Genomic DNA, 22,857 nt, shown 5'->3' on the forward strand with positions numbered 1-22,857 from the left:
CTCTAGTTTTGGTATTAGAATAGTACAGCAACATCTATTATTCTAATACCAAAAGGAGAAATAAAGGGTGTATGCATCAAAAAGAATGGATATGGATATCAATAACCTATATAAAGCTCTGATTATTTTAGGAAAAGTTAAGGCATACCCTGTAATGCTTCCCGTTGACATATCTGGTAGCAGATCTTGATAGCCTATATCGGATACAACCCTTCTGGTCCAGCCTTTCAATAATAGGATCAACATACTACATAGTAGCAGCAGCAATAAAATAGAAAAGAAAAATTAGCTAGTCGTAGTTTACAGATTAAGTCCCAATTCTAAAGAGAGCAAGAAGTAAAAAATTACCATACTCAGCTGATCAGAATAAATAACAATTTCATAAAATTGAGCAAGATGCTCCAAGAAGACATCAACTCCAGGCCTTTTGAATGTTCTCCAGCCTCTCTCACGCTTTACAAAACAATAATATCACTGCTTAGTGCAGGCCACTTTAAAGAAAACATTCAACCGAAAGAAGCAGAATACAGCAATATATAAACCCCACTATTAAACTGAGTACAAGGAACACCTAGTGATTCATATGTCAAAAGTTTAATGAACATATATCTAAAGAAAAGTCCAATGATCATTGTTAAAATAGGAGTTTCAACCCACTCTCCCACATGCAGTGTTCGGAGTATCGGTATCGCTACAAGTTTCGTTGGCCAAGGATACAGAAACAATATTGAAATCGCCGATAATATCGTGATAACCGAAAATGCAGGGAAACATAGGAAAAAAGGTGGAATTTTCAGCAAAACTTCAGGAGATGTTAAAATGTACATATTTGCATATTTAGAAATTATTTTAAAAAAAAGATAAAAAAATAAATATAAAATTGCAAAAAAAAATGCATACATAACAAGTTTCCATTTAATGAGACCTTAAAAGCATGTGTTGGTATAAGAAATCAATCCAACCATCCCCTCCGGCCAATTTAACCATCCAAACATCCATCGATATTACAAAATATCAACAACATATGATATTTTACCAAGAAATCATCAACAATTGGAAAGGAAACGAAAGATTGTGGTCTCAATATCTCGCATGTTGCGATATCGATAATATCGAGATATAATCAATATTATCAATGACAAATTGAACACTACATACAAACATGTGCCCATGAATTTAAAAAAAAAAAAATTTGAAATAAAAATTTTTATAATAAACAAAATTTTGATGATATCAATATGTTGGCAATATTATTGAAATATCGTCAATACACTTATGATACAAGCATTACCTAGAATTTACATAGTAAAAAATATTGGCGATGCATTGGCGATACTGATGCATTGGCAATACAAGCGACACCTAGAATTTAGATAGTTGAAAATATTGACAATTGCATTATCGATATTGATACGTTGGTGATACTTAGCGATACATTGCTAATACCTAGAATTTCTAATACTACCATTGTTATCGATATCACTACCAGTGTTATCAGTATCGCTGATCTAGAGATAAAGATAATATCAGAGACATTTCGATAATACCGGAGATAATTCGAACACTGCCCACATGTATCCTATCTTAACTTCAAGGAAATGACCCAAGAACTGAAGCAAATCACTTTGAGGGATCTCTTAACCATTGAACTTAACAAAAGCCTCGGCTTTATAGGCATTCCTAATAAAATTGAATTCCAAATACTCCTTAAATTTGCCAATTTTCATGCCCACAGACCCTATAGCCTTCCTCCAAACCTCCAATCCTCTCTAGGCCCATTAAGTTATACGCCATCATAAAGAATATACACCAAGAAAACTCATCCTGAACACTATCAATTAATTCATCAATATCAAGTGCAAAAAGGTTAAGGGGTAAATGTCAAACCTTGACGTAGACCCACTGCAACAAGAAACCCAACAATCTCACAATATGTAATTCCCACTCTTGTAGCACACCCTCACACGTCTTTAATGATGTCAATATGACCTCCCAGTTCCCTTTGTTCCTAATCACACAACAAAAACCTCCTTAGGAACTTTACGGTAGGCTTTCTCCAAATATATAAAAACTATGTGTAGATGCTTCACCTTCTCTATACTTTTCCAGCCATTACACAAGCTTTAAAAAAAAAAAGATTCTCATTGACCTCTCTGGCATGAAGCCAAAAAGATTTTCTTGTATCCTGGTGTTTTTTTCCTTCGCCTTTGTTACACCACCCTCTCCCAAAGCTTTAGACTATGAACCATAAGTTTAATCCCACGACAAGTTTGTGCATCTCCGTTGTTCACGTAAATAGGCATGATGATGCTTCTCCTCCATTCTTCTAGCATTTTCTCTGCTCTTTTTTTCTCTTTTCTTTTTCTTTTAACTTTCTTCTTCTTCGTTTGATCAGTCATTTAGCATTTTCTTTGTCTACAAAATTACGTTACAAACATTATCTAACCCAGCTAATCTGCTTTCAGTGCCTTCCATGCTTCTATAGGTGTGCCATTTGTTGCCAAAGCCTTTCCTTTCCTCATTCGTGCTAAAGCGACATTTACTTTCCTACCCAAACTCCAGCCCCTCAAGGTCCGAGGCCCCTAGTAGTTGTATCCCAATTCACGCATCTTCATTTTGATAAGCTGTGAAAGTAGTCTCTCCATCTCTACTTAATCTCTCAGTCTCTCACCAACACCCTCCAATCCTCACGACCGATGCATCTAACGTGGTTTGTCTATAATTTTCCTCACCCTTGATTTTGCTAGTTGCAGACATCTTGTTATCCCTCTCTAGTGCTCAACCTATTGTAAAATTCACCATGAGTTACTAGGCCTAACTTAGTGCTTTTTTCAAGTCCTTTCTACCATTTCTATAAGTTTCAATATTTTCCATGTTTCTATTTTTTTTTTTAAGGATAACTAGGATATATATATATATATATATATATATATATATATAAGAGGAACAAAGATGAAAACGAGATCTGCTGAGGTAGTAGAAAACTTAGCATCCTAGAAATAGCAGATCATAGTCCTTCAAACCATTTACATTGCCCACCTGTTCTAAAAAATCAGATTTTTGGCCCTGGAACACACAGCTTGAACTGAAGCAGACTTGTCATTGAAGCATCTATCAGCATCTATCATTTCTTTCCTCCTAGACTGACCACCAAATTGCGAGAATCGCCAATCTCCAAATACGCGTTCTGATTTTTCCTATCTTGACCCCATGCCAAGATGACAATAGGTTGCAGGATGAATACGGGATGCACCAGCTGATTTTGAATCGCGTACAAAATTCAACCCAAACTTGGGATATAAATGAGTAGTGAACAAGGAGGTGGTCCACCGTTTCCTCTTCTTTCATGCAACAAAGGCAGATATTAACGATTTGCATGCCCCTTTTCTTCAAAGGCAGATATTTACAATTTGCATGCCCCTTTTCTTCAGATTGTCTAACGTTAGGATTCCATTTTTACCTACTAGCCAGCCAAAACAGATGTATTTAGGGGGGGGGGGGGGGGCAGCGTACTTCCAGATAAAAGGAGCAGAGGGGACCGCTGGATTAAGAGTAGGGGCAAGTTGAGAATAAAAGGATCGGACCGTAAACACACTAGTTTTATCTCGGGTCCATATAAGCTTATCTGGAGAGGTAAGATCCGGCAGAGATTTGGAGATGAAGTCGAGAAGATCCACGTACTCAGAAATCTCCCGGTCGTGAAGGTTTCTAGAGCACTTCACGTCCCAAACTATATTCGCATCGGCAACAGGGAAGCAGCTAGCGACAATTGCATTTTTAGCTGGGGCCAGACGGAAGATATTCGGAAATCGGAATTTCAGCAGCATTTCTCCTAGCCACTGATCTTCCCAGAACCGGATTGATAAGCCATTACCAAACTCGAAACTGATACTGTTGAGCACTGCCTTTTTTTACCACAAAATCCCCTTCCGTAAGGGAGAAGCCCTATACGCTGACGAGTCTTTAGTCCACCATCTGCTTGGGGAGCACCCGTACTTACCTTTAATGAGGGAGTTCCAGAGAGTGCCTCCTTCAGTTCCCAATCTCCAGATCCACTTGCCAAGGAGGGCCTGATTCATAATCTTCAGGTTTTTTATGCTTGCTCCACCCTCTTGGAAGTGTTTGCAGACCTCATGCCAGTCAAGCAGGTGCAACTTCTTCTGATTGTCCTTCCCACACCACAGAAAATCACGCCTTAACTTATCAATGGCCAGGAGCACCGAAGAGGGGCATCTAAAGAGGGACATATAATAAATGCGAAGGTTGGAGAGGGCTGCCTTGATGAGGGTGAGACGGCCTCTCAACGAGAGATACCTACATTTCCACCTTGCGAGAAACTTCTGAAATTTGTCAACAATCTTGTCCCACATCGACTTCGGAGGAGAGCTGATAGCGAGGGGGAGCCCCATGAAGGAAGGAAGGGAAGCTGAGGGACGGCCAAGGGATTCTGCATATCTAGAAATTTCGTCTTCCGATAGGTTGACTCCGACGAGTTTAGACTTTACCAAATTAATTCTCAGACCTGACACTGTCTCAAAACAGCGAAGCGTAGTGTGTAGGTTGTCGATATATTCTTGAGAAGCCGTGGAAAGGATGAGGGTATCATCAACGAACTGGATATGGGAGATAGGAGGTGACAGCCCAGGCATCACGATACCTCTGAGAACTCCTTCCTCCTGGCCTTTGAGCAGCATTTGGGATAGGCCCTCACCAATCACAAGAAATAAGAGAGGGGATAGGGGGTCCCCCTGACGAAGGCCTCTGGAATTGTTGAAGAATCCTGCTATGGTGCCGTTTAGAAGAACTGAGAAATGAGCCGAACCTAGACACGTGCCAATCCACTTTCTCCATCTTTCGCCAAATCCCATATGGGCCAGCAAGTATTGAAGAAAACCCCACTCAACGTGAACATAGGCTTTTTCAATGTCCAGTTTGCATAGGACAGCCTTGTCTCCGGATTTGTGGCACGAATGGAGACATTCGTTGGTGATGAGAGCACAATCTACGATCTGTCTTCCCCTGATGAATGCACTCTGGTTGATCGAAATGAGTTTCCCCATCACCTTCGAAAGACGGGAGGAGAGGACTTTGGCTAGAATCTTGTATGGGCCCCCTATCAGGCTGATAGGTCTGAAATCAGAGAAGGAACTTGCTCCTGCCACCTTAGGGATTAGGGCTATAAAGGAAGCACCTAACCCTTTAGATAACCTTTCTCTGTTGTAAAATTCATGCATAAATTCCATGACATCTAAGCGAATGATATCCCAGTATGTTTGGAAAAACGCCATCGGAAATCCATCAGGGCCCAGTGATTTGTCTCCTCCTAGCGAGTCCATAGTCGATTTCACCTCTTCCATAGTGAATGTGACCTCCAGGAGGTTCGCTTCCAAAGCCTCTAGTGTGTTGAATTGGATGCGGTCGAGGCGCAGTCTGATCCAATCTTCTGAAGTAAGGAGAGATCTGAAGTGGAGGATGGCGTGTTCTGCTATCTCCTGTCTGTCCTCTATTCGAACACCATCCACTGTGATACTGAAGATAGCTTTAGCACGGGCACGCATATTAGCGATGCTGTGGAAGTATTTGGTATTCTTGTCTCCTTCAGCAATCCATCTCGCTCTGGATTTCAGCTTCCAAGTTGTTTCATCTTCCAGCGCCTTGGCCGATATGTTTTGGATGATTTGAATGCGCCTACCCAAGGATTCTGAGGACATCGAGGAACCCTCTGCTTCCGAATCAATTCGCTGGAGTTCCGAGAGTAAATATGCCATTTCAGCTTCCCTCTTGCGAGCTCGCCCACTTTCCACTCCTTTAGCTTCCCCTTGAGGAGTCTGAGTTTGCAGAGGAGTTTGTGACCCGAGAATCCTTCAACCTGAAAGGTGGGCCACCACTCCGCGATCCGTTGACTGAAGCCATTGAGCCTGATCCAAGAGGAATTGAATCTGAATGGTTTAGGGCCCCAGCTATCATCTTCCAACATCAGCAGAATCGGATAGTGGACCAAGGTAGTTCTGGGAAGAGCCAGTTGGTTCGATGGCGGAAAGGCCTCCATCCAATCAGTAGACAGCAGAAATCTATCCAGCTTGGATTGGATAGGAGATTTACGCCCGTTGGACTAGGTGAACCTTGCCCCAGATAGGGGAAGATCAACCAACTCGTGGGATTGGATCCACTCAGAGAAATCCTCCATGGCTGATGTAACTCTTCTCTTGCGAGAGTGTTCCTCTACAAATCTGACTACGTTGAAATCTCCAACGATACAGCAAGGACCTGAGAAGGGTTATCTGATACTAGTCAGTTCATCCCAGAAATCTGGTCTGAAGAAGTCCATATTAGGACCATAGACAGCAGAAATAAGACAACAAAAGCTGGATAACTTATCTTGTAAAATAATTGAAACCGAAAATACACCTACTAAGGAAGACTGAATCTCCCAAATGGATGATTTCCAGGCTACCACAATACCACCCGAACTTCCTGAGGCGTTAAGAGAAACCCACTTAGCATCCTTCGCTTTCCACAAGGTGGCCAGAAGACTGTCTTTGAATAGGGGAACCTTAGTTTCCTGTAGACACAAGACGTCCGGATCTCTCCTGCCTATGGAGTCTTTGATTAGGCACCTCTTCTGCTTGGAGCTCACCCCCCTTACATTCCACGAGAGAATTCTCATTGGAGCACAGAGCTTCCCCGGGATCCCTGTCTCCCTTGCTGCACTTTGGACGCTGATAGTAAGCATAGGCTCGGTTGTAGTCTTTGAAGTTCCCAGTTGCTAGTAGATCTGTGAAGGTGTTTCGTAGGGGTACGAGGAGTGGGGAGGGGTCTTCCTCTGTTTTCGATGCATTGGAAGAGGGCGATGTAATCTTCTGGTCTGTCCCCAAACATCAGCCCGAGGGACCTTCCAATGTGCCCCACCGCATCTCTAATCCATATCTTGTTTTGAATAGAATCAAACACTTCTTCTCTACTTTTGTCTTCACTTGAAATCATATCGATGGCCTCCTGTTGATGATGGGGGTAATCAACACACATCTACAATGGTTTTGCTACTATCACATCAGTTGGCAGTTCTTCCTGGAAGAGGGTGATGGGGCCCAGATTTGCACAGTCACGAGAATGGGGTACGAAATTGGGTGGGGATGTGGGAAGGGAGGAGAAGGTTTGAGATTCCGAGTATCGGCTACCCGAGTCGTGGGCTCTGGAAGTGTCATTACCCATAACGAAGGAGGGATGCATCCTAGCGAGCAGAGGGGGAGTCAACTGTTGCCGGGCCTGCCACTTCGCTGAGGCAGAGGGTGGACGAGTTGGATGGGCGAAAAGGTTGTCAGGTAAGGATATGGTTTTTGGAATGGGAGGGAGAGTTTGGGACTTGGGTATGGGGCAGGCAAGAGGACAAGTATGATATGGTGGGGCCCGACTCAAACTCGGACCCGATTCGGAGGATCCATTATTGCGGGGCGCAAAAGATGATATTCTCGAGTTGGATGAAGAAGAAGCCACGTGTCGAGAGATAGAACCTTCTTCAAAATGGATTGCCACGCGTCGACTCCTTGAAGAGAGAGGGTCATCAGAACTCGGGCATCTCGGGGGATAGCGATGAGGAAGATGACATGGCTGAATTAGAGCCGCACACGTGCTCCTCTCCACCGGACACTCGATGAGAGAGCTCTTTTCTCAAAGCGTCATTTCTACATGCTTGCCACATGGTGGCTTCTCCGGCAACAAGGACTGACACCCCCCATATCGATAGTCGGCGTCGTTAGGACGTGACAGCAACGTGCCTGCGATCGTGCCATGTGCCTCTTCGAAGGGTAGGATGCAAGCTCGATCATCGATGGGACCAAAGGCGCTGTCAGAGGCAACAACCAGAGCTCCGCTGGAGTATGGAATTCATGCTCCTTCACTGATCGTCTTCTCTGGCGCTGGGACCTGAATCGAAGAAGATGCTTCTTTTGCCCTCCATAGGTCACCCCAACTAGGGTAGGCAGCATCGGGAGAAAGATTTGACGATTATCAACTTGAACTATCAAGTGGGGAGGCAAAGGGGAGCCCTTCTTCCTTCTCACCCGAACTCTAATAACGGCCAGTTCTTCCCCTAGCTTTGTCTTGGAATCGAACTCTAGAAGGGATCCAAGGCAAGAAGCCGGCGAGATAAAGAGCTCGTCATACCAGCATTCCACAGGGATGCCCCATATAAGAACCCAAACGTTTTCCATCCCAAAGATGGAGTAATCTTCCCATGACAATACTTTAGTGACCAACCCTTCCGAATGTAGATGCCCCGCCATTGTCAGCATTTCAGGGTTCAGCCCCGAGCACACCTTGACCCACAAATCATTGAAACCGATGTAGTTTCTAGGGTGGAAACCAGTACACTCTATGATCCATTCTTTGACTTGAGAAAGCGAAGCTCCATCTTTAGTGATGATAACCACTGTTCCCAGCAGCTCCGCTCTGGCTCGGTTGAAGCTTTCCTGGCTAATAGAGGGTGAAATCCCTTTGATCCTCCTTGTGTTCCTATCTGATTGGCCTAGGCGAGACGCTAGCTTCCATATCGGATTCGGATTGGATGTTGGGTTGCTCGGTAGTGGTCGGGGCATGTTGGGGGAGGGCGCCTCTAAAGGAATGACCATCCATTCGCATAGACTGAGGAGCAATAGGCTGGTTCATTAGATCTTTATGAGACTCAGAAATGGATACCTTCCTTAGTTGATCTCTGTGATTCGGCCCAAACCTAGCTCGCTAGACAAGCATCGGAACTCCTCTGAACCTCTCGCCATGAAGCATTTCGACTGCTCTAGCAAGCTCCATTTCCGAACTCATCCTTACCAGAGCGAAACCCCGATAGGAACCGTTATTCCAATCTCTCGGCATAACTACGTCCATAACTGCGCTTGCGCGTCCAAAAACTCTAGATATGTTAATGGGGAGCCATCCTTCCGGATATCCCCTAACGAATAATTGGACATCTTCTTGTTAATTGATTTTGTGTGTATTTCTTGCCTTTCACCATTGTTTTATACCCATTCTCATGCAAGCTTGGCAAAAGTTCGATGACCAACTGCCACCTAATGTGGTTTATGTCTACACTTTTCCCCACCCTTGACTTTGCTAGTTTGCAGATATCTTTGCTATCCCTCTCTAGTGCTCCACCTATCCTACAATTCACCATGAGTTGTGTACTATGCCTAACCTAGTGCTTTTTTCGAGTCCTTTCTATCATTTGTCTATATTTCAATATTTTCCACATATCTACTTCTCAGCCAGTCTTTATAACTGGACCTCTTTTGGTTAATTGCCTTTGTATGTATTTCTTGCCTTTCACCATTGTTTTATACCCATTCTCATGTTAGTTTGGCAAAAGTTTGACGACGAACTGCCACCAAATGTCAACACTCCTCCCTTACCCAAGCTTGGGACCAACAGGTACAAATCCTACTAGGTGTGGCAATCAGTTGGTTATGAACAGGTCATTGTCAGCCCAACCCCAACCTGTTTACTAAACAGGCCAAGAATTCTGGCTCAAACCCAACCCATGAACCATTACCACGTGGCTGACCCTACGTGCTAAAAATTCGTCAAGCCCAAGCCTGACCTAATCCAATCAACTGTACTCGGGTCGAGCTCAACCAACCCAGCCTGATCCAACACAATGGAACTCTAGTTTAAGAATAATGGGCTAACGGTATGCCCAGCCTAGCCCAATTAGCTGATACATGCATCATTTGTGTGTATCTACACTTATTTTGAGTTTTAAGTCGGACGAGGTTATTTGTCCCAACACATTGGCAACTTATATGGGTAGGTCGGGTAGGGTAGGGCTCAACCCAAGCCCAACTCATTTACTTAAATAAGCCACATTTCTAGCCGGATCCCAACCCTCTACCGATTTAGCCTGTGGCAAGAACCCACCACAAAAGCAGGTCAGGCTAGTTGACCCACGGGCTGACCAGACCCACTGCAACCCCTAAATGCTACTGGCTTGTGCAATTGCTATTAGGTCATTAGGTGGAATTATTTTGATGATTGATTACCAAAGGAGAATAACTACAAGCTCTAATGCCTTAGATGTGAGCAGTCCTGTTGTCATACTCCATGCAAGTGAGGGCCCATGGTTCCTGATCTAATGGGAGACATCATGTAGGAGGTGCCCAAAAAATCTCTCAGGCTAAAAGACCTTGACCCTTCAATCAGTACTCTATAAATAGGCAATCAGACAAAAGCTAAAATTGTCCAAACTCCTATAGTAGTCTTTTTCGTTGATACTTGGGGCTTCCCTCACCAACATTAACTACCATCAGTTCGATGCTTTGGGACAACTAACCATGTGCCGTACTGCCATTTGTAAGATAGGGCACATCAACTGTTTTTCCTTTTTTTTTTTTTTTGTTTTTGAAAATTGACAATTTGTATTCATTATAAAGCAAGCCTCGATACAAAAAGTCAGCCTGCTTTGGATGTGACCCTCTCGTCACTCATGGAAGGCCCAAATCAGGCTAGATACAAGCATAGATAGCAAAACTATCTAAAAATAAAACCATTTCCAGCACTAACTGCTAGCTAATCAGGATTTTCCCCAATTCCAGGTTACAAGCATTACCAGCTCACCATAAAGGCCTCATTCAAGCGGAGTCGTTAATCAACTCCCGTTTAACATGGTGGAGAAGTCTTCTACAAATAGATTCTATGGGTGAGGTTTTTCTTCTTCTTTTTTCCCCCTCAAAGATCCTTGTGTTTCTTTCTTTCCTCAAAGAAAACCATTTCCAGCACTAACTGCTAGCTAATCTGGATTTTCCCCAATTCCAGGTTACAAGCATTCCCAGCTCGCCATAAAGGCCTCATTAGAGCGAAGTCGTTAATCAACTCCTGTTTAACATGGTGGAGAAGTCTTCTGCAAACAGATTCTATGGGTGAGGTTTTTCTTCTTCTTTTTTCCCCCTCAAAGATCCACGTGTTTCTTTCTTTCCACAATCCCCACAGAATTGCATAATGCACATCCTCCATAATGCCTTCTTCCTCTTCTTGAAAGGCCCCCCAAACAGGTCCACCACTGCATGCCCAATTGACGTGTTGAAAGTCCATCTCACCCAGAATTAAGAGAGAAAGTCCACATCTTCCTTGCTATAGGTGATTGACCTTTCTTCATCTTTTCTACAAATCACACGAATTTTAGAACACATCAAGACATTATTCATGTTATGATGCATTGGGAACCTTTTCTCTGACCAAAATACTCATGAATTCACAAATCATACACTACTAGCACTACATACGTTCTTAATTGGGTTTTGTGGTCTAATCTCATTGTTTTCTTTATGAAAATTAATTTCAATGCCCACCCTGACTAACAAATGCAACCTTTTTCTACTTATTATGTCGGTGTGTTAACTGTGACAGTTGGCATGAGGACTGAATAGTGGCCACCTTTCATTTCATGTTCACAATAATATAAAAAAATATTTTAATCTATAATCAAGGTGTTCCGTATATGTTACGATACGCCCATAAAGGCTGATACGTATAGGTAACAGCCATGACCGTTACGCGATACGGGGGTGAAAAGTGTCAGTTAGTTTTTTAAGGGTGAAAAGGGTCAGTTAGGTAACGGTCTAAAAACAATCAATTTTTTTTCTATTTAAATTCATTTTTCTCCTCTTTTTCACTTTTCTCATTCCGAAAACTCTCCTATATCATTTTACAACAGATTTCGACCACTCTTACTATAGATTTTAAGATTAAAACTATGGATTGAAGTGATTTGAGCGAATAGAATCTCGGAGGGCCTTTTTTTACAAAAAATTGAAAAAGCAGTATTTATGCCTTTTTCTAATTTCTAGTTCTAATGCTTGATTGTGATGTGTAAACATTAGAGACAATCATATTAAACAATTCACTAGACAGCCCGATACAACACTCTCACCAAAGTGTGGACCGTTACACTACCATAAACATGTTCAAAACAAAAAATGAATACATATTTGAAATATTTACATTATTCTTGACTTTTTAGATATTTTTTCAGAATTTTTTGGGCAAAAGAAAATTTTCAACCGTTACGGGGGTCGTAACGGTCGTTACGCCGCCGTATCAGCCGTTATAGCTGATACCCGTATCAGTAATGGTGGTGACTGTTACGACCACCGTTACCGATACGGAATACCTTGTCTATAATACCATATTGAAATGCCCCAAAGAATACTATTAGTTAGTAATACCAATGAGTACTCATTATAACACATGGGACCAGTTGGTTCCTGGAAATTTTAATTCATCTTAGAGTTTGTTGGTTCTTAGAATGTTAGTTACAACTTACAACAGGTTCAACTGCATACACAAACCGTTCTAAAGAAAGGGCATAAAGTTAGTTCCGGTGTGATGCCAAATGAAGGAAAACTGAAGGCAAAAATGAATAAAATAAGAGGATGCACAGATCACAGATAAAAAATAAGCACATTTTTTTTCTCTGTTTTTTTTGAAAGATAAGAATAAGCACAACTTATTGCAAAAGTCTCCAGCTTACCTTCCAATCTGAGTATATTAAAGTCTCATTGAGATCCAGAACAAGGGTAAAAACATGTTGCTCTTGTGGAAGTAAATCCGGAAGAAGCTTCTCTGAGGATGGTTCAGTAAATCCCTACAAAAAAAGTGCATAAGAAATAATGGCTTGCAAGTAATCAATGGAGAAGTTCATAAACCGTTGAGTTTATGGTCGAGAAACTGTACACACCCGCACATGTTCTTCAATTGACCTCCTGGTATCCGTATACAACTCAGCAGTTTTAGCAGGCACTGCAATGTTCGGAGAGAAAATCAGTGGGACCTATGGTGTTCCACAAACACTGCTTACAAGGCATATAAGTAGTCTGTGAATGTAGATGATCATATATTACAACATTTGGATTTTCAAACTTGCCCAAGGATAAAGGTACATTGCCATCTCAGATACAAAGGTGTCGCTTCATGTAAGTGTCAATGCACCTTAAGTGATCATGTTACTTGGGAGATGATACAACAGAACGGTTGTCTGGGAAGTCCAATGTGCTGCACCTCCCACCAAACAAATGGCAGAGAGAAGCTGACAGTCCATCTAGATGGCCCTACTGCAGACGGATCACAATACAAACACCACATGTATCAGAAGATCATAGACATCTGCAAGGTGCCTTAAATGGATGCTAAAAAATAAGAGTTGTTCACCGTTGAGAATCAGCAGAGAAAAAATGGCAGCTATGATTATCTATCTGTGGACACTTGTGTATTGTAGGCCATCCAGGGCAATGGCGTTTGATGGACAGTTCCAATCCTTTATCCCCTCTGCCACATGTACAGTAGAAAGTAGGCCATATGAGAGTTCCTTTCCAAAGATTTTTATTTTTAACAGCAGAAATTATTGGGATTGGGATACAAAATTGTTTCTGGACCCTAACCGATGTGCCATCAGAACCCATGCCTCCATGATTACCAAGCCGGTTAGGGTGCAAAACCAGTCGAATACTCATCCAATAGCAATTAGCATCCTGATTTAAACTTGTAGTCAGTATATCCTCTTCATTGTTTCACAATGGGAATCAACAGAAAGAGTACCAAAATGTTGTTTAAACTTGTGGTCAGTATATCCTCTCCATTGTTCTGGGGCACTTCCTCACTTCCATGCATGTGATCGCTTGTCCCAACCAAAACTAGCCGTTTATATCAACCAGTGCACCACACTATTTTATTTATTTATTTTTATTTTTAATATGTACCACACATGCTTACCTAAGTCACTAGAGCCCTGCAGGTCCAACACTCCTATATAACTAGGTTTGAACACCATTCACAGGTAAGGCCCCACATGCAACATTCTGAACAACGGCTATTGCGAGCTAGCCGTCCGTATAAGTCAGCCTCCCTTACCCCACAACCCCTACTTGTGACCAATGTTTTCTGTATCGTTATTGCGTATCGCACCCTTGGGATACAGAAACATATTGGTTATCTCATGGAATATATTGGTTGTATCACTATTGTTGGGAAACATAGCAAAACATTGGGAAATTGGTCGAATTTTTCAATGAAACTCCAAAGATTGTTAAAAAAGACATCAATATATACTTAGAAATCAAAACATCACAAAAAACAAGTGCACATAACAAGTTTCCTTTGTATGGGGTCCTAATCATCTAATTGAACTGATGTTCGGAATTATTAAAAGAGAAGGAAGCAAACTGTGTGATTATACAAGAAGATACATAAAGCAACGATGTAGAAAAAAGGGGCTGACCACCTATAATCCGTTCATTGTAGTCGTCATCATCATCTAAGCCTTATCCCAACTAATGTTTTCCGTATCGTTATTGCGTAATGTATCGCACCCTTGGGATATGGATACATATCGGTTCTTGCATGGGATATATCGGTTGTATTGTGTAATGTATTGTTGTTGTTGGAAAACATGGGGAAACATTGGGAAATTGGTCGAATTTTTCAATAAAACTTAAGGGATTGTTAAAAAAGACATCAATACACACTTAGAAATCAGAACATCACAAAAAATAAGCGCACATAATAGGTTTTCTTTGTATGGGATCCTAATCTATGCTCGTCTGACTAAACTGACGCAAGTATATTCAAACTCTATTCATATAATTTATAAATGTAAGAAGACATGTATGGAAACACAAGTTATATATTCAAAAAAAAAAAAAAAAAAAAAAAACAAAACAAAAACAAAAACAAAACCCTCACTGAAATTAGCTTCCCTACCCCACAACCCCCACCTATAAATCATAGATCAGCGGTGGCTATCCCAAGCTAATCATCCATATAAATTAGCCTCCCTACCCCACAACCCCCACCTATAACCCTCACTGAAATTCAATTCAATGGAAGGTGCACCCCATGTTGTTTAGGCCTTTCTCATTTGGGCCTTGCCATTAATGTAAAGGCTATGCCATGCTAAGGCATAGCTAAATGAAAGATTCTTATCAACGTCCATGAATGATAAATCATAGATCGACTTGTCAAATCAGAAAAATTGGGGGTTATATGCACCTTTGTATTGACTAAGGTAACGAGATAGAAATAAGCGGACTTGAATCAATGATATCAGCCACACCGTGAACCCCTTCCTTACCCCACAACCCCCACCTATGACCCTCACTGAAATTCAACTCAATGGAAAGTACACCCCATGTTGCATAGGCCTTTCCTTGCTTGGACCTTACCATTAATGTAAAGGTTATGCCATCCTAAGGCATTGCTAAATGGAAGATTCTTATCAACATCCATGAATGATAAATCATAAATCAAATTGTCGAATCAGAAAAATTGAGGGCTATCTGCACCTTCATATTGGGTAAGGTAACAAGTTAGAGATAGCTAACAACTTTCATCATATTATGCTCTCTAAAGATCATGTTTTCTCAAAATCTCAAAAGGTATGAGCTAGAATCCAATTCTAAGGATTCTTGTAGTTCCAGAGGATCTAGCTTTAGGAGAACTAGGAAAGAAGAGCTACTCCCCTTTTTTTCCCAGACTTTGGGAATCCATAAAAGGAGAGCCCCAAAATGTGATTCGACTGAGACTATTTGAGTGGCACAAGTTAACTCCGGATAAAATCTTTGTAAAATCCAATATTGGGTCGTCTAATCAAATTCCACAATGTTCAATACATATATTATTACAAAGACATAAGCCTCTAGTTGGGACCAAACAAGAGTCACAAGATGATGATGATGATGAGAGAGAGAGAGAGAGAGAGAGAGAGAGAGAGATTCTTTATCAGTAGAGGGAGATGCCTTTTAGCGAGGTAAAATCATAGTAGCTAAGCTCTAGAGCTTAATTGAATAAGTTAAGACAGACACACTCTCCTCCCTCCCCGTCCCCGAGCATTGCGAAGGGGATGGTGCCAGTACTTGTGGCTTACAAGAAGGATAAGATGACAATGTGCCTCCATTGTTACTTAGCAAAGGAAAACCACACCATCCATGGAGAATATAAGACTGATAAAGTACACTGATTTTTTCTTGTAAAGGTTATGAAATTCTCATATGTCAAAAATCAATTATGAAGACTATCATACATGAAAATTAAAAAGTAAATAATAAGAACACAGTTCAAAGAGTGACCTGTCATAGCAGCTGAATAAAGGAAAGCCTCGATTTTCTGTTCAAGAAAATAATGAAGAAAATTTACTCTTCCACTACTAAATTTATTATTCATGGTGAAGAAAAAGACTAAGCATAAACAACAAGTTTGAATGGGTCTACAAAAAATAAATCCAAAAAAATAGAAAGAAAAAGACTAAACATAAACAATAAGTTTGAATGAGTCTACAAAAAATAAATCCAAAGAACAGATAGCATGAATATAGAGGTACACCTAATATTATTCAACAAGATGACCAAAAAGACAAACTATATGTGATAGAATTAGAATATGGAAGAGTCAAATATCTGATGTCATAATTTTAGAAAGGGTAATCTCCACCCATAAAATTTGTTAATTCCTGTGCTAGAATGGTAATTAGTTCACAATATTACTGTAACTGTTCTCTTTAAGCGCTTTCATCAATTTTCTGCATTGACCAAATTACTGCTGAGGGACGAACTAACCATTTTAGGGATGAAATTTGAAATAAGCACCACCTTTGCAAAATTGGCACAGCAATGCATACGCCTATACAAATATTGTGGGAGAAAAGGTGGTAGATGTTCATTACAAGTCGATCAAGGGATTAGATGTTCCAATCAATTGCAACATAAGATCAAGAATACCGGACAGGCCCACAACAACTTTCCTATTCCAAAGATCACGGAAACTAAGTAATAATGCAATTAAGCATTAAACTGAATTTACAGACACTTTTGAACGGAATACCGGCGAGTAAAATGAATTTCCGGCCACTAATTGGATTTCCAGCAACACAGATTATAACGGCACGAAACATGAAGTGAAGCAGCAAAAAATTCAGGTGTGGGAGCAGGGAAGCGTCTGCTCCAATATGATGGCAAGAATAAACAGCTAGGAAGTGTGAGCGGGAGAGAGGTTCCGAAGTGCGATTCAAAGTGGTAGCAGCACCTGGTTAGAAGGTTTATGCAACTAAAATACAGGAACAAAATCCAGCAATAACCTTCATTTTCAGCAATCAAAATCAACTTTAGAAGTACCAGATATCACTCTTTTCCACATGTCCATTTGTCCATAATGTATCGCTATATCAATTTACCCAATAGAGCTTCATTCACTTGCTTCATCAATCTTAGGCCTAAGCCCCCTTGGCAAGTGGGTTTGCAAACCTCTTTCTATTCCAGAAGATGGGATTTATGTTTTGCTCCCTCAATTTGCCATGGAAAGTCCAACTGGAGTTTTTTCATCCTTGCAATGACTTGAGCCGGGCATCAAAACAAGGTAAAGAAATAGATTGGCAAAATGGATAGAGCAAACTTGATTAACATTATCCACCGTCCCAATGATGGATATCTGCCTTTCCATGATGCTAGATACCTTTCCAACTTCAAGATCACTGGATCCCACAGGCACATAGATGGGGATCCCAGACACAGAGTAAGCCCAAGATAAGTAGAGTCCGATCCATCTTTGCATCCCATGATTGCGGCAAGATTGGAAACTGTCAACTTCTGCACTTGAACCCCACACAACTCACTCTTGGGTAAATTTATTTTTAGGCCCGAGGCAGCTTCAAAACATCTTAGAAAACACCATAGATGCAACACCTGCACTCCATCAGCTTCAGAAAAAAAACCGGTGTCATTGGCAAACTATAAATGTGTCACTACCATACCCTTTCCACCTATATTGAACCCATCAAACAAGCCTCCTCCCAACCATTCTGCAAGATCTTGCTAGGAGCTTCAGTAATTATGATAAAGTGGAAGTTGGTGAGATCTCCTTAACAAATTCCCCTAGTCCCCTCAAAGAATCCCTATGGAGAACTGTTCACCAGAACTGAGTATTTTTCCAACTCAACACACTCCCATCCATTTGCTCCACCCGACGCCGAATCTCATCCTTCAAGGCATATATTCCATAAAATACTGGTCAACATTATCACAGGCTTTCTCTAAGTCAATTTTGCATATCACCCCTGGTTTACATTGTCTTTTCGTTTGATAAATGCATTCGTGAGTTGTGAATGCTCTGTCAAGAATTTGTCTTCCCTTAGCAAAAGCAATGCAGGAAAACAATATTATAGACTCCAACACCGTTTGCAATCTTGAAGTTGGGACTTTAAGGAGAATTTTGTACGCTAACTCAGCAAGTTAATTGGTCTAAACTTAGAAAGCTCCTTAGCTTCCTCCTCCTACTGAATAAGGGCCATGACATAAACCCCCATTTCCTTCAATAACTTTCCTGTGTCATAGAATTCTTTGATAAAACTGGTGACATCCTCATTCACTTCTGACCAAAAGAATCAAAAGAAAGCAATTGGAAATCTGCCTGGACCCAAAGATTTGTCCAGCTCTAGCTGCCTAATTACCTTCCAAACTTCCCCTTCACTAATTGGCCTTCCAACATGCCAGAGTCTTCCTCACGAATATGATAAAATTCAGATTATCCAAACCTGGCCTTTGCCTCTGCTGTTCAGAGAAAAGATTATAAAACTCTACTTTCAGCATTAATAACTTGGGGTTTTTCCACCGTAGTGCCATCGTTAACCAACAACCATATCTTGTTTACCCTTCTTTAAGCATTTGCCATATGGTGAAAGAATTGAGTGTTTTATCCCCCTCCTTTAGCCAAAGGGTCCATGATCTATGTCCCACATAATCTCTTCTTCCGGAGATTTTTTCTTAAATTCCGCCTGTAGCTTGTTTTTCCTGCCAACCTCCTCATCCATTACAATGCCCTGCTCGATTTTCCTTTGTCTTGTGTCTCCACAAAAATTGAGGCTATTTCCTCTCCCACTCTGCCATACTCCTCTTTGTTCCACGCCTTAATCTTAAGCTTAGGTGGTTCCCATTTCAAACTAAGCTTCCTACCCCCACGTCCCATTACCTGCATGGAATCCCTCCGCTCCCAGACTTTTTGCACAAATTTGGCTTTGCGTAACCACATCAGCTCAAAATTGAATGGAATAGGACCCCACACTTCCATGCTCAAGACCATCGCTAAAGGGAAATGATCAGAAACTGATCTCAAAACAACCCTCTGAGTAACTTCAGGGTGGATTTCCTCCCAACTCCCTGTAATGAGAAATCGATTGATTCTAGATAACACCGGGTTATCTTGATGATTTGACCAAGTGAAGGTTGCTCCTTCCCGTGGATGATCAATGATGGCTTACTGCTCAGAGACGTTGTACATCGAAGGGTTAATACTTAAAAGAGCTTGTGTTGCTTCGTTCATTGGGGTTCTCACCACATTGAAGTCTCCCCCAATGCACTATGGAAGACCCCACCTTCTAGTTACTGAATCAAGCTCTTAACAAAATCCTTGCCTAAGAGCTGGGTCGTTTAGCCAGCAAACCGTCGTTAACACCCATCTAGATCCTTCAACATCTTTGAAACACACCAATATTGAATGCCTCCCTATTCTAACTCCCTGTTTCAACAATATGGATGTGTCCCGAATCAGGATAATGCCCCCATCTCACCCTGAGCTGCCAACTCTAACCATTTGCATTGCCTGCCACCTCAGATGGACCTTATTAGCTTGTCAAACCAACTGTGGATTTTTGTTTCTTGAAGCTTGATCACCTGAGCTTTTTGCCTCTTACACGGTCCTTTCACCGGAGCTCGCTTTATTTATTTATTTATTTATTTTAAAGCAACGATAGAATTTATTGAAAGCAGAAAAAAGGAAAACAAACAGGGAAGAGGAGGAAAGAGACTAACTGCTGAGATGGCAGAAAGACTCTAACCCCCTAAGAAACAAAGATCGATATCTTTCAAGCCCTTAACATTAGATGCCCATTCTACTATTAGCCTTTTGGCCCTAGACCCAACAACAATAGCCGGAGACAAAACATCATCGAAGCATCTCTCATTCCTTTCTAACCAAACTGACCACCAAATAGCCAAAATGGCCATTCTCCAAATGGAAGATCTAGTTTTTCCTAACTTGAACCCATGCCACGACGCTAAGAGATTATGAGCCGAGCCAGGAATGCACCATGAGATGTTGAACCTCTGACAAAGGTCTGCCCAGATTTGAGAGATAAAAGGGCAATGCACCAAAAGATGATTCACCGATTCCGCATTTTGCATACGGCACAGACAAATATTGACAATCGGCATTCCTCTCTTTCTGAGATTATCAACTGTTAAAATTCTGTTGCGGTCCGCTAACCAGCCAAAACAGATGACCTTGGGGGGAACCGGAGCTCGCTTTATTGGACAGTCCAAACCTCTTACATTCCATGAGAGAATAATCATTGGTGCAACCTACAAACCCCTTTTCCCTTTCCCAATCCTTAAGAGGATAAGGATCCCACTATCACCATCTCTTGACCTTTCTCTTTATCATAGTTTATTGATGAGATCAGATTCTGCAGCTCTTTCTTTCCCATGGTTTTCTTCAACCAAGAATCTACACCACCGTTTGGATGATTGCCAGCTGCTTAGGCTTCCAACTGTCAAAATAACTCTCTGACCCCTCCTGTTCATCTCTCCTTACTCTTTATTTAAAGTAATTGCTCAATCTTCTCTGGTGAATTTTTTTTAACAGCTATGCATCGTGCCAGAAATTTCATTGATCTCAAGCCAGATCATACGATGACAAACACTAATAATTGCTACTTCTCTATCCATGCTTTTAAGATTAGGACAACTCCCACAACTCAGAAATTTCATTGATCTCATGCCCACGGTCCAGTCAGACACAATCTGGTTTGACACAATGAATTGCCCAAACATGTCACCCCTGAATAGGCCAAGTCGGGTCAATTCACCCATCAAGTTGGGCGAATCTTGACTGGACTCAAGACTGGATGAGTCAGTCCGAGTTGCCGAGTCTTTTAACCATGGATACATCCATACTACACTTTTCCGGATCGCCTATCTCAAGTGTCATAGTATATACATTACCAAAATAAGCAATGTTGTTAAAAGCATGTCCACCCTCTGCCATGGTTGTTTCCAAGAGCCTGGTAAAAGAGGTGAGTGGATTTATGTCTAGTGGTCAGCCAATTGAAAAACTTTTGTAGATCTATACACAATAGCCTTGCTCCACAACAACATTGCAATCAGAAACATGACGAACCGCCTTCTAATAATAAACAAAGCTAACATCATTGAAAATTAAAATACAACCATCAAAGGTCTAGAAAAAACATTTACCCATCTAAAGCTAACTTATTCACAATAGTTGAAGTCCCCTTGAAGTTGAGTATTGGCCCTGATGGACTCACATGTATAACGTTCAGGTCATTTACCCATTCCAAGAAAAAGTTAGCATCCCCTTGAATGCAGCAAGCTCCACAAGCATTCACCCCATAAAAATAAAATACCAATATTTGCTTCCAAATCGAAACACAAGTTGGTAAAGAATTTATTTTTCTCTGTTCAACAGATGATATTGAGAAGATCACACCAGCTTAGAGAAGGAAGAAATCAATCTAAGGCTATTCATAATGCATGTGCTAGTTACAAGAAAAAAATGTCATATGGAACAGGTGCAAAAGGACCTGGACGAACCCCAAAAGCAAATGGCTAAATTTTAAGTTATAAGGTGATATATTTTCAGGCTTTCAGCTGGGCTTGGGGAATTTCAGAAAGGAGAATCTCGATGATAAATGATAGTTTTCTACCACATATGATACTTTTTTTTTTGAAAGATACCAAGTATGATACTTAAGATTGGCATATAGAAACAGTTTCAGAATTTCCAAAGCACTAACACTATGGCTTTACTCATATACCTCCCCTTTGGATAGAAGTATCAACAGGTCAGATTCAGGTTGGTTACAGGTGTATGGTACCCACATCCATACCCGACTTGAGGGAATTGAGTTCGCTTACATGCACAATATATGAGACATTGGATCCAAATCCAGTTGGATTTGGGCACCCATCAGGCTTAAAGCTAGGTTTTAGTAAGCTTGGGACCCACTCAAACAAGTTGGATCCCCCTGCGGCAGGGCAAATCAAACCAACAATCTGCATCACAGAAACATGACCTCCACTGGTACAAACTGAGATCCTTCCCTGAGGCAAATCAAACCAACAATCTGCATCACAGAAACATGACCTCCACTGGTACAAACTGAGATCCTTCCCTGGAGTTGCCATCACAACAACTGTATGCATCACAGAACCATGGGCTCCACTCGGACAAACTGAGATCCGCCATGGTGGGGCCCCCTCAGACCAGCGGTTCATTGGACCATGGGTTCCACTAATAAAAACCAAGAGACAATACTAACTCACCAACTCAAGCTTAAGAATGGAATATGGAGCTACAAGTATGCCCAGCCTGGGCATGCATACATATGTCATATGAATGTAACCATGCTTATGTTCTATTATTTTGATTCGGGTTTTGGGTCAGGTCAGATCATCTCGCCCAAACCATTGCTGACCTTGATAGGTGGGTAGGGTAACTAGGGTCAGGTAGGGTGCAACCTGAGCCTGACCCATTTACTTAAATGGGCCATGTTTTCTAGCCCGAGCCCAACCCACTACCCATTTAGCTTGGGCTGAATCCACCTCAGAAGCAGCACAGGGCAGTTGACTCGCGGGACCAACCTGACCCATTAACACTCCTAAATTTGACTCTTGCAGGGCACATAGCCTCTTATACCAGAGTTAAATGGAATTTCCAATCCCACTTTTCACTTTTTTTTTTCTTCAATTTGTTCAAGCTTCCCAACTCCTTCCTCCTACACATTTTCTTAGTTTTAACTTTTTGGAGAACTAGAGG

The 22,857-nt window shown here is 41.4% G+C and overlaps 1 protein-coding gene across 4 annotated transcripts in view; it reads right to left on the minus strand.

Annotated features, from left to right (window-relative positions):
• LOC131229440 (mitochondrial import inner membrane translocase subunit TIM50) overlaps positions 1-22,857 on the minus strand; it is a 65,345-nt gene that overhangs the window by 36,488 nt on the left and 6,000 nt on the right. For all 4 annotated transcript variants that reach the window (XR_009163324.1, XM_058225403.1, XM_058225402.1 and 1 more), the window contains exons 3-7: positions 16,104-16,140; positions 12,722-12,783; positions 12,515-12,628; positions 349-453; positions 149-247 (exon numbers count right to left, since the gene is read on the minus strand). Coding sequence is in view for 3 of the 4 variants with exons in the window: in XM_058225403.1 (XP_058081386.1) it covers positions 149-247; positions 349-453; positions 12,515-12,628; positions 12,722-12,783; positions 16,104-16,140 (417 nt within the window). In the remaining variant the exon portion in view is untranslated. The remainder of the gene's footprint in view (positions 1-148; positions 248-348; positions 454-12,514; positions 12,629-12,721; positions 12,784-16,103; positions 16,141-22,857) is intronic.

Source organism: Magnolia sinica, chromosome 16, assembly GCF_029962835.1.
Source record: "Magnolia sinica isolate HGM2019 chromosome 16, MsV1, whole genome shotgun sequence".
NCBI classification, from domain to species: Eukaryota; Viridiplantae; Streptophyta; class Magnoliopsida; order Magnoliales; family Magnoliaceae; genus Magnolia; species Magnolia sinica.